The following is a 13,125-nucleotide window of genomic DNA, read 5'->3' as shown; positions in this document are numbered from 1 at the left end:
TCCAATAGGGCAGAGAGAATTCTAAACACGTTTCCTGAGGTATATTGTGTATTTTTGTAAACTGATATCAGAGACTGGGTTCCTGAGTGGAAGTGTGCCACCTGAGACAAGAAATCTTCACTTGCTGGTAAGGAGCGTGGATCAGAATCTGGCAGACCTGGATCTGAATTCCATCAGCTCTGCTGCTTACTAGCAACTTGACCAAGTTTTATACATACTCTGTACCTCGGTTTTACAAATGGAGATGAGACTGAAGTGCTTTAATTCATTAGGGTTGTATACATGAAATCACTTGGGTAAAGTGTTTAGTGCAGTGCTGGGCATGTGCTAAATGCTCCACAGATATTAATTCTTGTTATTTTTCAGGTGAAATCATGCAACCATGTGTTGTAGGATAAAGCTTTCCAAACCCGTTGGTATTATTGCTTTGAAATCTTGTGTTTCAAATATATTTTGGAACATAGGGATCTTTGAGGAACTGAATGAATTTTGACTTTTCTCCTGCCTTTTTCTGTAGTTCCATCATATTTCTCCTTATAGTGTCCAAATCAACCTCATGATATTCCACTGGTTAATGTGTCTTTCTCTCTCCTTCGAATTCAAATATGGTTTAACTAGGAGGAAATGTTCTATGTATAGATGCATATGCACATTATGAAATCACCGTTTTGGGACTGCAACTGTAATTTCCAGTGTCCTTGTGATATCTTCTATCACATGTCAACTGGTAGCCATAATTTCTTTGTTGGTACATCTTTATAAAATACCATAATTAGTTTTATAACTGTCTTGTATAGATAAATCCATAGAGAATGAGTATATATATACAGATAGGTGTATTTTCAGATTTTGTAGGTTATTAATAGTTCCTTTTCTTATTTCCACATAAGGAAACAAATATTCTTTTTTTTTTTATACTGGTGGTAAATCTGATTTTTTTAATTGTAGTTTCTTTCAAGATGGCTTGAAAACGGCTGATAAGTTGAAACAGTACATTGAAAAACTGGCTGCTGATTTATATAATGTAAGTTCTTTATAAAATACATGCAATTTAACTTGCTTTCATGGATAAATATCAGTAAATTTGAAATCTGTATTAGAAAGGTGTTAAAAGCAGAAAAGATTAGATGATATGTCTGTACAAACCTAGGGCAGATAACTCTTCAGTTTAAGTCAGAGAAGTCATCAATGGTCAAATGCTCCAGAGTCCTTCTGAGGCCATAAGAGGAGCAGGGAGGGGAGTATATAGCCATCAGTTCCAGATGGCTCTGCATTTATGATTCATTTAGCATCACATTTGAGTGTTCCGTGGTCAGCAGTTGCAGAAAGAATGCATGATTGTGGAAGAATAAAAATTGACTCTGAATAGGCAGGTTTATAGAGTTTTTTGGGTTTTTGTTTGTTTGGGTTTTTTTTTTTTTCCCCAGAGTCTCACTCTGTCGCCCAGGCTGGAGTACAGTGGCACGATCTCAGCTCACTGCAATCTCCGCCTTCTGGGCTCAAGCAATTCTCGTGCCTCAGCCTTTTGGTAGAGAGATGGGGTTTCACTGTGTTGCCCAGACTAGTCTTAAACTCCTGAGCTCAAGTGATCCCACCCGCCTTGGCCTCCCAAAGTGCTGGGATTACAAACGTGAGCCACCACGCCTTTCATTTATAAGGATTTTTTTTTTTTGCATGTTTTATATTATCTCTCTTTTTTTAGTGTCTAGGTCTAAATGTATATATTAGAAATGGTAAAGTTGTTGCCCAAAAATCATTTGGTGGTAAATAAAAGCATATATATTATGAGTATGAGTAAATATCCTCACAGTTTTAGAATTACAAATAATGCCTTTTTTGTAACTTAAAAATGCATAGCTATGTATTTTTTCTGATTTTCTTTTAGTAAACATGGTTCAGGTTACAGTTAAGTCCCAAGTGGTTAAAAAAAGCAGCACCGATCCCTTGTCCCCATTTCATGCTGTGTAAACTTTGTTGTATGCATTGGCCCATTAGACTCCTGGTCACTCTTAGGATTCTCTCCTGGGCCATTTAATCACATCATGGTATTTTCATTACCACCCTTTGAAAAGCCAGAAGCAAATACTCTCAATGATATTTCTCAAGCTGTTTAGAATAGTACTTCAGAGTTAACTAGCTAGCTTAGATATGTTATTTAATAAGAATGCATGTTGCATTATTCACTAATTTCAAAACCCGCTGCTACTTTTATAAGATGAGAAATATCAAAAATGAGACAGTGTGAAGGACTTTTAGTAAGAAAACCAACTATATAATAGAATTGTTTGATGAGTGGTATTTTTGGATAAATTAAACTCTGCCTATAAAAGTGTAAATGGTAAGTAATAGGAGTAATTTTTTTTCATAGATAAAACAGACCCAGGATGAAGAAAAGAAACAGCTAACTGCACTCCGAGACTTAATAAAATCCTCTCTTCAACTTGATCAGAAAGAAGTAAGTGGTTTACATGTTTACCACAGGACTAACAGTGTAAGTAAGGCTTCTTGTAATACCCTTTATGTTTCCTGATCTGCAAGACAGGCAGTGATATATAATATACAAGTATGTACCGACCATAAGCCCCATGTAGAAACTGTATTTTAGTTCCTTTTCCTTCCTTATAGGAAACATGTTCTGGTATCCAATTCCATTCCATTTTTTTTTCTTTACTTTTTTGAGACAGGGTCTCACTCTGTCACCCAGGCTAGAATGGGGTGGCGCAATTATGGCTCATTGCAGCCTTAACCTCAAGCATTCCTTCCACCTCAGCCTCCCAGGTAGCTGGGACTACAGGCACATGCCACCATGCCTGGATGATTTTTGTATTTTTTGTAGAGATGGAGTTCGACCATGTTGCCTTGGCTGGTCTTGAGCTGCTGGACTCAAGCAATTCTCCCACCTCGGCCTCCCAAAATTCTGGGATTACAGACATGAGCCACTGTGCCCATCCCCATGACTATAGATTTTCAATCCTAGTTTTGAAGACATGCACTTCGGTAGTGTATGCTGAAACATAGTCAGTACATTCTACAGCTGTTCTCTTCAGACCACTTCTGTCTTTCTGGGCAACCAAAACAGGCATGTCTCATTTGCCAGGGAAATACTTTGATACAGAATCGTACAGAAGCTTTGCCCCGCAATTAAGAAATCTGAGATGAGTTGGTCCTTGGATATTGAAAGAGTATAGAATGCATGGTAGAGGCTGGATGAATGCAGTACGGATCCTTAATTATAAATGTCATTTGTTCAAACATTTCATTAACACCTACTGTGTGCCAGGCACAGTTCTAGGTACTAAGATTTAGTCCCTTCCATATAGTAGCTCATTATCTAGTCAGCCATATGAACAATCCATCATGCCTGAAGTGGTATTGATACTATTAGAGATACATTGGAAGGTGACTGCAGCCAAAGACAGAAACCTAAAAGACCCAGAGATGGAAAATTCCCCAGCATATTCAAGGGGCTGCAGACATTTGGGAGCAGGATGGGTGGAGGAGTAAGAAATGCAGTTTCTGAGGTAAAAACTCAGACCTGACTATGGAGGACCTTGGGTGTTGCACTAAGGGACAATAGACTTCATGATAAGGATAAATTAAATAGTAAGCACCATTTGCTTTCTGGGAGAAATTAAAAGTTTGCCTGTTTTTGTTATGAAATTATTATCGGTTAAATTTAAGAGCAGTGGCTCATGTCTGTAATCCAAACATTTTGGGAGGCCAAGGTGGGAGGATCACTTGAGCCCAGGAGTTTGAGACCAGCCTAGGCAACAAAGTAAGACCCTGTCTCTACAAAAAATTCTGAAAAATTAGCCATGCATGGTGGCACGTGCCTATAGTCCCAGCTACTAGGGAAGCTGAGGAGGAAGAATCCCTTGAGCCCAGGAAGTGGAGGCTGCAGTAAGCTGTATTTGTGTCACTGTACTCCAGCCTGGGCAGCGGAGCAAGACCCTGCCTCAAACAAACAAACAAAAAAAAATTAAGAGCAATATTTAATAATAACATGAAATACAGCATTTTTGTAGTCAGTTTTTAAATACTATTGTACAACAATAGCAAGTTCACTTATTTTAATTTCTAAAATTTCTGAAAGGGGTTTATGAGTCTAAAACAAAGCAACTCCCATAAAACATGGAAAGCCCTGCACTAGTGACACTAATCTTTTAAAGCAACCTGAAGGTTTTCTTTATTGAGTGAATATTAGCCTCTATTTTTCTGGTTCTCCAAATCCAGTTTTTGTATATGCATTGGGGATTGGTCAAGTGAGAGAAGTCTATAGCACTGTAACATTAGGCATCTGCTAACCTGTGGAGTAGGCAGAGTGGCCAGGAACATCTATGTACACTAAGGCAGTTTCTGCATCCGTGTCATTCAGAGTCTCAGGCAGTGACTGCACCTGTGGTTTGAGGCCTCTGACTGTGATTTACAAGAACTTCCAAGTATTAGACCCCCAGTTGACTTCAGACTGAAACACAGATATGCCATGCATGCCATTTGAAGGTGCTTATTACTGACATGTAAATCCTAGGAGAAACGTGGTCTCTTTGAGTGATTTCTCAGTGTAAGAGCATTAAAAAGACCCAGGTAGAAGGGAGTATGGGGTGGTAGATTTCAGTCTTGGGAGAAAATTGGAGGTTTTTTGGGGTTTTTTTATTTATTGTTGTTTTACTTACTGGTATGTACTTAACCACTCCCTACCTTTGTTTTGTCACACAGTATTACCTCTTTCCCACATATGGAAGCTTTCTTGAAAAATAAAGAGGAGGACTATTACAACCCCTTTTTGTTTTGCATGGAGACTTAAGTATTCTGCTCATGCTAGCTAAAGAACAAAGTTGCATATAAGCCAAAGGAATGTGTACGTTATGAAATGCACATAATTTGATCTAACCCCACCCCAGATTAATAAATGATGAGTTTTCATTAGTACCTTGTCCACAGAGTTTTACAAGTAATAAATTGATCTTTCACAACATGCCTATTCGTTTCTCATGCTGTTTATCATCACTTATTGCAGAATATGTTCAGAAGGTAGTGATTTTTCATGACTGAGATGAAATGTGAGAGGAGACCATCCACAGAGAGTTCTGACCATGGTACTATTTGAAAAGAATGTCAAGTAATCTTAAAGATTAACTGAGGAATCAAAAACACGCAACAAATCATTTAGCCTACTCACCCCCACTGGCTTCTAACTTGGCTCCATTAAAGGAAGTTCCAAGAATTTTAGTTGTAAATAGGATCCCTGGAATTTCAGTAAACTCATTCTTTTTTTCTATTAAGTTTTTATTGTCTTAGCAAATAAATGTTCTATGAAATTAAGCTTTTGTAATAGCTTAATCTACAAAAGAACTATTTGCTATATAACTGTTTTTAGAGTTGAAAGTAGGTTTTCGTTTTGGGTTTTTTGAGACGGAGTCTCTGTCGCCCAGACTGGAGTGCAGTGGTACAAATCTCACTCACTGCAGCCTCTGCCTCCCAGGTTCAAGTGATTCTCATGCCTCAGCCTCCCAAGCAGCTGGGACAACAGGCATGCACCACCACGCCTGGCTAATTTTTACATTTTTAGTAGAGACGGGGATTTCACCATGTTGGCCAGGCTGGTCTTGAACTCCTCAAGTGACCTCAAGTGATCTGCCCACCTCAGCCTCCCAAAGTGCTGGGATTACAGGCATGAGCTACTGCGCCTGGCCTGAAAGTATTTTAAATGGTGTTAAGTCATATTTAGGATATACAGAATTATTCCAAAAATTACACCTTTTTTGTTTGAATTCACTTATGGACTCTCTTAAAACCCCATCACATTATGGTTTGCAGGTTTGACAGATTCTGTGTTTCTGTTTTACTCATGTCACAGTATCTGTCATGTAGCCTGGTACTGGAAAACTATTCAAATACTTAGAAAAATGAAACGGAATCTTTTGCCTACTCCATTCATACCTTGCATTAGAAATTTTAGGCTTCTGTAGTAGAGGTTTAGTTTTAAATTGGATACTGGAAACATTTATAGCCCCATTAAATCAATGAATGTATAATTGCTTGCACTTTTAAAAGATTTGAGACTCTGCCTCTTAATAATACATTTTATACATTAACAAGGTTTTCAAATAAGAAAGTGATTTGTCTGTACTGCTAATAGAGCATAGGAAATTTAAAAGATTTTAAGTTCATTGTTTATGTTTTATATTTTTACCCAAATGAGTTTTTCTCTTTCCTGAATACATAGTTAATTTCTGTTACGCTATCAAAGGATTCAGAACCTATTTCATTCCTTCAGTTTGTGTCAGTTTTTAAATTGTTGTTAATGTTAATAAATGTCCAGTATCTACTTTCTCAGAAAAGAAAATCCTCTTTGCATTTGTCTAGAGTGCCCTGCTTAGCAAGCTGAATGGCCATCATTTCTCAAAGTGCACAAGTAATAATTGGTGTGACTTTATTAAGCCATGAAACTCATTCATAGTTAATTCAGGATTGTTGATACTAAACTTCTGAAACATACTGCTTCCTTCCTGCTCAGTTTAATGAGGTCAAAGCCTGGAGTTTAGCCACTTTATTCATCTTTAAAAGCATATTAGTTTGATGTAAAGCAAGGCACATTCAATCCGAGGAGTTTGTTATTCAGAATTTAAGGTTTACTTAAGCTAGTAATAAATATATAAGGAACGTCTTCAATGATAAATTTACAGAATATAATCATTTTTATAAGTTGTTAGCATCTGAATTCTTGTTTAAAAGAAGTATTTTTATTTTTTAAACTTAGTGTTTTATTTTAAAGGTTAGCAAAGGTTAAGATTAGAGATACATAGTTGCTTGTTTTTGATTGAGTGCCTAGTAGTGAGACATCCATTATTGATTTTGTTTTTGTTTTTTCCTGCCACATGTGGGAGCCATTCTCTGATAGAGGAAAGGCATGAAAGGCTTGAGAGATATCTCATTGTCACAGGCCTTTGTCAGCTCCAGTATAATACATGTGGCAGTGTTAGGCCCATTTGAAAACTTAACAAATGTGCCAAAAAGAAAACTACCACGAGAGATACATAGTTTTAAAAAGCATTCTGACAGACCTAGGAATTATGTGGGCAGATGAAGAGAAGTCTAGTTCCATAACAAGGGTTCCAAGGAAGAGGGTTGTGAGTGAGCACCAGTATACAGGGAGATTTTAGATTTTGTTTTTAATGTTTCTGGGAGATACAGATAGGGCAGAGATCCCTGACTCCAAATTCATAATTGAGTAATTTTCATGTGATTTTGTTGTATTAAAGCAAAAAGTCCTGTGGATTTCTTGAATCCCTGCCTCTTGTTTTGTCGCATGCCTCAGTTCCCTGCAACCCGATCCATTTTTCTTCATTAGGATTATGAACACACTGCTGCCTCTCAAAAAACAATAACAACAACAACAACAACCTGTTACTACTGTTGTTACTAGGGACTGTTGCTGGAGGTATTGGTAGGGGAAGGCTGCTCTTCTTGCTTGTCTGATATTTAGTACAGTCCCTCAGTCCTACCTCCATTTAGAAAGTGTGAAAATATCTATTAGGGAGGACTTAGTGAACCACATTACTATGGAATTCAAGGCTATAGGCCCTGATTAAAAGTGAACATTTAGGTCGGGCATGGTGCTCACACCTGTAATCCCAGCACCTTGGAAGGCCAAAGCAGGAGAATTGCTTGTGTCTAGGAGTTCAAGACCAGCCTGGGCAACATAGTGAAAGCCCATCCCTACAAAAAAGCAAAAATTAGCCTGACATGGTAGCACACAACTGTAGTCACAGCTACTCAGAAGGCTGAGGCGAGACAGTCATTTCAGCTTGGGAAATTCAGGCCACAGTGAGCTGTGGTCACACTATTGCATTCAGCCTGTGCAACAAAGCAAGACCCTATCTCAAAAATAAATATATACATATGTATTTTTTAAAAGGAAATATTTAGGGAGAATTTTGCAAGAAAATCCTAGATTCAAGTCCATGCCCCATCTCTCCCAAATGATTAATATTGTCCAATTAAATGTTTCATAAGGAGGGAATCTGGCCAGTTATAAACAGAGAAATTATTCAAATAGAAAATAACTTAAGTTTGTAACCTCTTTAATGTGAGTCAGCTTGCCTGGTTAAGTGTACAGTAAGCTCCCAGTTACCTACACAATAGAGCAGGACAGTGATATGGTGAGAGTGTGAGCATCCATGTCAAAGCCAGGGCTTGTATTGTATACTCAGGGTCCTTAATTACCTGGCTTTTAGGAGGTATTCAGGACATCTTTTTGAACACAATCTATCATGTGTAGAATAGCCCTACAAAGGTACATTGTCCTAGAGATTTTCCTTTGACTATTACATTAATTTTGCATCACTGAACATACATTACTTGGCCCAAAAGGATCCTGAGTGTCAGAAAGAAGCCATCATGGCCCTAAAGGTATTTCGTACACAAGTCAGTAAATAGCCAGTGGTTGGTTCAGCTTACCTCGACACTATCACATTTCAGGTGTTGTTTATGAACTGGATATATTTAAGTTCTTTTCCCTTGGGGAAAAATTAAAAAAAAAAAGTCCTGCTACAATGTGTGGCTTAGATTTTCTGAATAATTAATTTTGGGTTTCACTGAGGTATTGATTCCCTATACATACACATTTGAGGTTTGTCAACCATTTTATCTTCGTAAAATGTGTGTGTGCCTCACGTTCTTCTATTTAGCCATGTTTCTCTTCTCGCGCCATATGACCCGAAATAAAACCTGATAAATACACACATTTAATTGTCCTGTCACCCAAAGTTTATCCTGAATCCAGAGGTGTATGTGTTTTCTGGTATTATCTTTACCGTGATATTTTCTGTGTACATTATATAAAATGCTTAAATTATGGATAACATTTTCAATGAAATTAACTATATTTTCAAATGTTCTGCCTTTTTTCTCTGTTGCTTTTGCCCTTCCTGATCGAAGTCTAGGAGAGTAAGTCAATACTTTTTATGAGAATATATTGTCCTACTTGTGTGTCTAAAGACCATATTCTCATTCTGCAGTTCAACGTTGTTGATTTTATTTCTCACATTTTCATAATGTAATGGCTATTTCTGGTCATGCAGTCCTTAGAAACTATGGTTAAGTATCAGTGGAGTGCTAATACTAAATCAACCTTTTTTGCATCTGTGTTGTTGGTTTGGCCCTTGTCACCCTCCATGACATCATACACTTTTCACTGCTGTAGAATTGTCTTAATTTAAAAAATGTGGTTATAGGTATATTTTACAGAGCACTAATTACAAAACAAGAAACATAATAATTGTTAAAACCTCACTTAGAAGGTTCCCCTTTTATTTGGGGGTATATTGGCAGAATGTGTAAAGGAAGAAAGGTACAGTCTAAGGGAAGAACATGTTTGGGTTGCATGGACTTTATTTTCTGGTCCACTTCACTTTCTCCAGTCCCTCCTGTGTTTGCCTCTACTGCTAGTGTAAACTGGATTCAGTCTTACAGTAGTCTGTCTACCAGTGCATTGTGCTTGTTTGAATTCAGTTCAGAGTAGAGCTGGGTTTTGAACTAGAAATCAGAGACCCAGACCCCAGTTCTGCCTCGGACTTGCTTTGTGACTCTGGCAAGTGTTTAGCTGCCCTGTTTCCTCCTCTAAAATAAAGGCAAAGACCTGACAGCTCTTAAAGTTCCATAATTCCCTTAGACCCAGACCAGTGCCAAAGGCGGAATGGCAGAATAGAGACAAGGATGTGAGAATTGTCTTTAGTTTTTGTTTAATCTATAGTTTTTCTTTCCTAGGATTCTCAGAGCCGGCAAGGAGGATACAGCATGCATCAGCTCCAGGGCAATAAGGAATATGGCAGTGAAAAGAAGGGGTACCTGCTAAAGAAAAGTGACGGGTATGTATGAGCCCAGCCCAGTGTCTCAGTGTGTGATTAACCTAGAAAATGTTTCCAGCCTCTCATAAAGGGAAACACACTTAAAATTTTATAATACGCTAGCTGCAGACCTTTAGCACACTGGTTTTCTTCAAGTAAGTCTGAGATTCAACCAACTCTCTTTAGAAGAAACTAATTGCTCTGTGGCCCCTAAATGGCACTTCTGTCTTGTAACGTGCAATTGTAGGAAGGCAGCTACTGAGTAGCACGTGCAGCAGGCAAGTGCTGACCTCATACCCACCCACCTCTCTGCTTTTTTTTTTTTTTTTTTTTGAGACGGAGTCTTGCCCTGTCACCCTGTCACCCAGGCTGGAGTGCAGTGGCGCAATCTCAGCTCACTGCAAGCTACGCCTCCCGGGTTCACGCCATTCTCCTGCCTCAGCCTCCCAAGTAGCTGGGACTACAGGCGCCTGCCACCACGCTCAGCTAATTTTTTGTATTTTTGCTAGAGACGAGGTTTCACCATGTTTGCCAGGATGGTCTCAATCTTCTGACCTCGTGATCTGCCCATCTCGGCCTCCCAAAGTGCTGGGATTACAGATGTGAGCCACTGCGCCCAGTCCCTCTCCGCTTTTATTCACTGCAGTTTTCTCTGCCTGGTTGCTCACCAGGCCACCCAACCTTGGGTGTCACCCTTGACTCCTCTTTTGCCTCTTGTATTATAGCCAGTATGGCAAAAGCCCTTCCATTTGTAACTCTGAAAGTAATATACTCTTGCCATCCCCGCAGCCACTGCTGTAGGGTGAGCTGCTGCCATCTCTCCTGGAGTATTCAGCGGCCTCCTAACTGGTCTCTTTGTGTCACTCATTCTTCTTTTTCTGCAGTTCACCTTCACACAGCGGTTAGAGTGGTCTTTTAAAAATCATAAAGCACGGCCGGGCGCAGTGGCTCACACCTGTAATCCCAGCACTTTGGGAGACCGAGGCGGGTGGATCACGAGGTCAGGAGATCGAGACCACCCTGGCTAACATGGTGAAACCCCATCTCTACTAAAAATACAAAGAATTAGCCGGGCGTGGTGGTGGTCGCCTGTGGTCCCAGCTACTCGGGAGGCTGAGGCAGGAGAATGGCGTGAACCCTGGAGGCGGAGCTTGCAGTGAGCCAAGATCACACCACTGCACTCCAGCCAGGGCGACAGAGTGAGACAAAAAAAAAAAAAATCATGAAGCACATGATGTCATTCGCCTGCTTAAAATACACCAGTGGCTTCCTGTGGCATATAGCATCTCAACCCTGCCTTCCTGTCCCACTTCATCTTGTTCCATTTTCTCCCCTGATCCTGCCACGTGAGGCTTCTTTTCTGTTGCTTAAATAAATGATTCTGCTTCACAGTAAGTGCATAAGTAGAATCTTCATTATTCCCTTTAATAATAGTCTTTTTGGAGGGAGGGGACAGGACCTTGCTCTGTCTTCCAGGCTGGAGTACAGTGGCACCATCACGGCTCACTACAACCTCCGAACTCCTGGGCACAAGTGATTCTACCACCTCAGCCTCCTGAGTAGCTGGGACTACAGGCACATGCCACCATGCCTGGCTAATTTTTTTTTTTTTTTTAATATAGACAGGGTCCCCCTTTGTTGCGCAGGCTGGTCTTGAACTCCTGGCCTCAAAAAAATTCTCCCACCTTGGTCCCCCAAAGTATTGGGATTACAAGCATGACTCACTGTGCCTGGCCTATTGTCATTGTTTTTTTTTTTTTTTTTAAAAAAAGAAAGCTCCTTGTTTTCTGATTACTTGTGGATATGTACTCCTTGGCTTAATCTGAGACATGTACATTTTTTATTGTAATTTGTTTGTTAAAATTATAAATGTTTCTCTTCTAAATTTCTGGGGTCATTGACTGTTTTGCTTATTATTCTACTCATGCATTCAACAAAGATATTTTGAGTCCTGCTGTATGTCTAGAACTCACTCTTCTAGGCCCTGAGAATACAGCATTGAACAAAAGAAAATCTGGCCCTGATAGAGCTGACATTCTAAGGAAGGAAAGAGACAAAAAATACTCAATATATGGTAGATCAGATGGTAATTAGTGCTATGGAGAAAGATCAAGTAAGAGATGCAGGTGGTGTGGGGGATGGGAGTGGTTCTTGCTGTTATACAGATGATTAGGGAAGACTTTATCGAGTTGATGTTTGAGCAAAGGAAGTGAGAGAAATCTACGCAGATACCTGGGAGAAGAGGGAGTAGTCAGGAGCATGCATCTCATGGTGACAAATACTTGAGAGTTCAGTGTAGCTAGAGTAGTGAGCAAGCCAGGAGGTCATAGGAGATAAGGTCAGAGGAACAGGGAACCACTCCGTGAGATAGGGAATCATTAGAGGGTTTTAAGCACAAGAGTGACATAATCCAACATGTTTTGAAGGGTTCTCTCTGACTACCAAGCAAAGCACAGTCATGGAGGGTGAAAGCACAGAAACAAGGAGACCAGTTAGAGGGAGGGCTGTATCAGAAACCTAGATGGGAGCTGATGGTGAGGCCAGGGGAACTGCAGAAGAGAGGGTAAGAAGTGGCCAATTGTGGATAATGGAGGCAGGGGCAGCAGGACTTGCTGATATGAGGTGTAGAGAAAGAAAATCATCCCTAGCTCAGCATCTGGCTCATTGTAGAATCAGTTAGCTTAATCCTGCTGTGAAAGTAAAAGGAGAAAAGAAATCCCAACTAACAATTCACAGATTTTAACTGGGCTCTAGAATAGTGACCAAATGCTAGTCCAAACTGCGTGAGATCAAGTGTACATACATTGTAAATTCCATAGTTTATCTTGCTGAAAAGCCTCAGGCTCAGCTCCTTGTTCTTCCCTGACCATCTGTGGTACAGACATCTCTTGGAAATGTGGTGACCTGTTGTTCTGTCATCAAACGGAAAGTTAATATTGTGTTCCATTATGAGCAACAGTGTACTATTACGTATCTATTGAAGCAAAAGTATAAAAGTCATTTTTTAACACTACTCTCCTGAAATCACAATGATCTTCTTGAAATTAGAATTGCCTAATTTTAAGTGAAGCGGTTAAAATCTGTATATCTAAGGAAGATCAACAGTCTTTTTGTAAGTGTTGCGTAGTTCAAACCCTAAAGTGTTCAAGTAAATTATCTTGAGAGCACCTGTGTGTGTCTGCCACACACCCAAGTACCTGCTCACTCATCTCATTTGACATCTTTTACAGAGAGATTAAATAATTTGACTAAGATCATACAGACAGTAAGTATGAAC

The 13,125-nt window shown here is 39.5% G+C and overlaps 1 protein-coding gene and 1 non-coding gene across 10 annotated transcripts in view; one reads left to right on the top strand and one right to left on the bottom strand.

The window, feature by feature from the left end:
- The window catches only part of ASAP1 (ArfGAP with SH3 domain, ankyrin repeat and PH domain 1), a 395,575-nt gene that overhangs the window by 277,341 nt on the left and 105,109 nt on the right, over positions 1-13,125 (top strand). For 7 of the 9 annotated variants that reach the window (XM_055287244.2, XM_055287247.2, XM_063642988.1 and 4 more), the window contains 3 exons: positions 949-1,024; positions 2,369-2,455; positions 9,769-9,869. In XM_055287244.2, coding sequence (XP_055143219.1) covers positions 949-1,024; positions 2,369-2,455; positions 9,769-9,869 — 264 coding nt within the window. Of the gene's footprint in view, positions 1-948; positions 1,025-2,368; positions 2,456-8,940; positions 8,950-9,768; positions 9,870-13,125 lie in introns of all 9 variants that reach the window. The other 2 variants (XM_055287246.2, XM_055287243.2) reach the window with 1 other exon arrangement.
- On the bottom strand, positions 6,877-7,032 carry LOC129487091 (small nucleolar RNA SNORA12). Its single transcript, XR_008659215.1, has one exon. It is a non-coding gene; the product is annotated as a small nucleolar RNA SNORA12 (small nucleolar RNA).

This window comes from Symphalangus syndactylus, chromosome 7 (genome assembly GCF_028878055.3).
Source record: "Symphalangus syndactylus isolate Jambi chromosome 7, NHGRI_mSymSyn1-v2.1_pri, whole genome shotgun sequence".
NCBI lineage: Eukaryota > Metazoa > Chordata > Mammalia > Primates > Hylobatidae > Symphalangus > Symphalangus syndactylus.
This window is presented reverse-complemented; position numbering and strand designations above follow the sequence as displayed.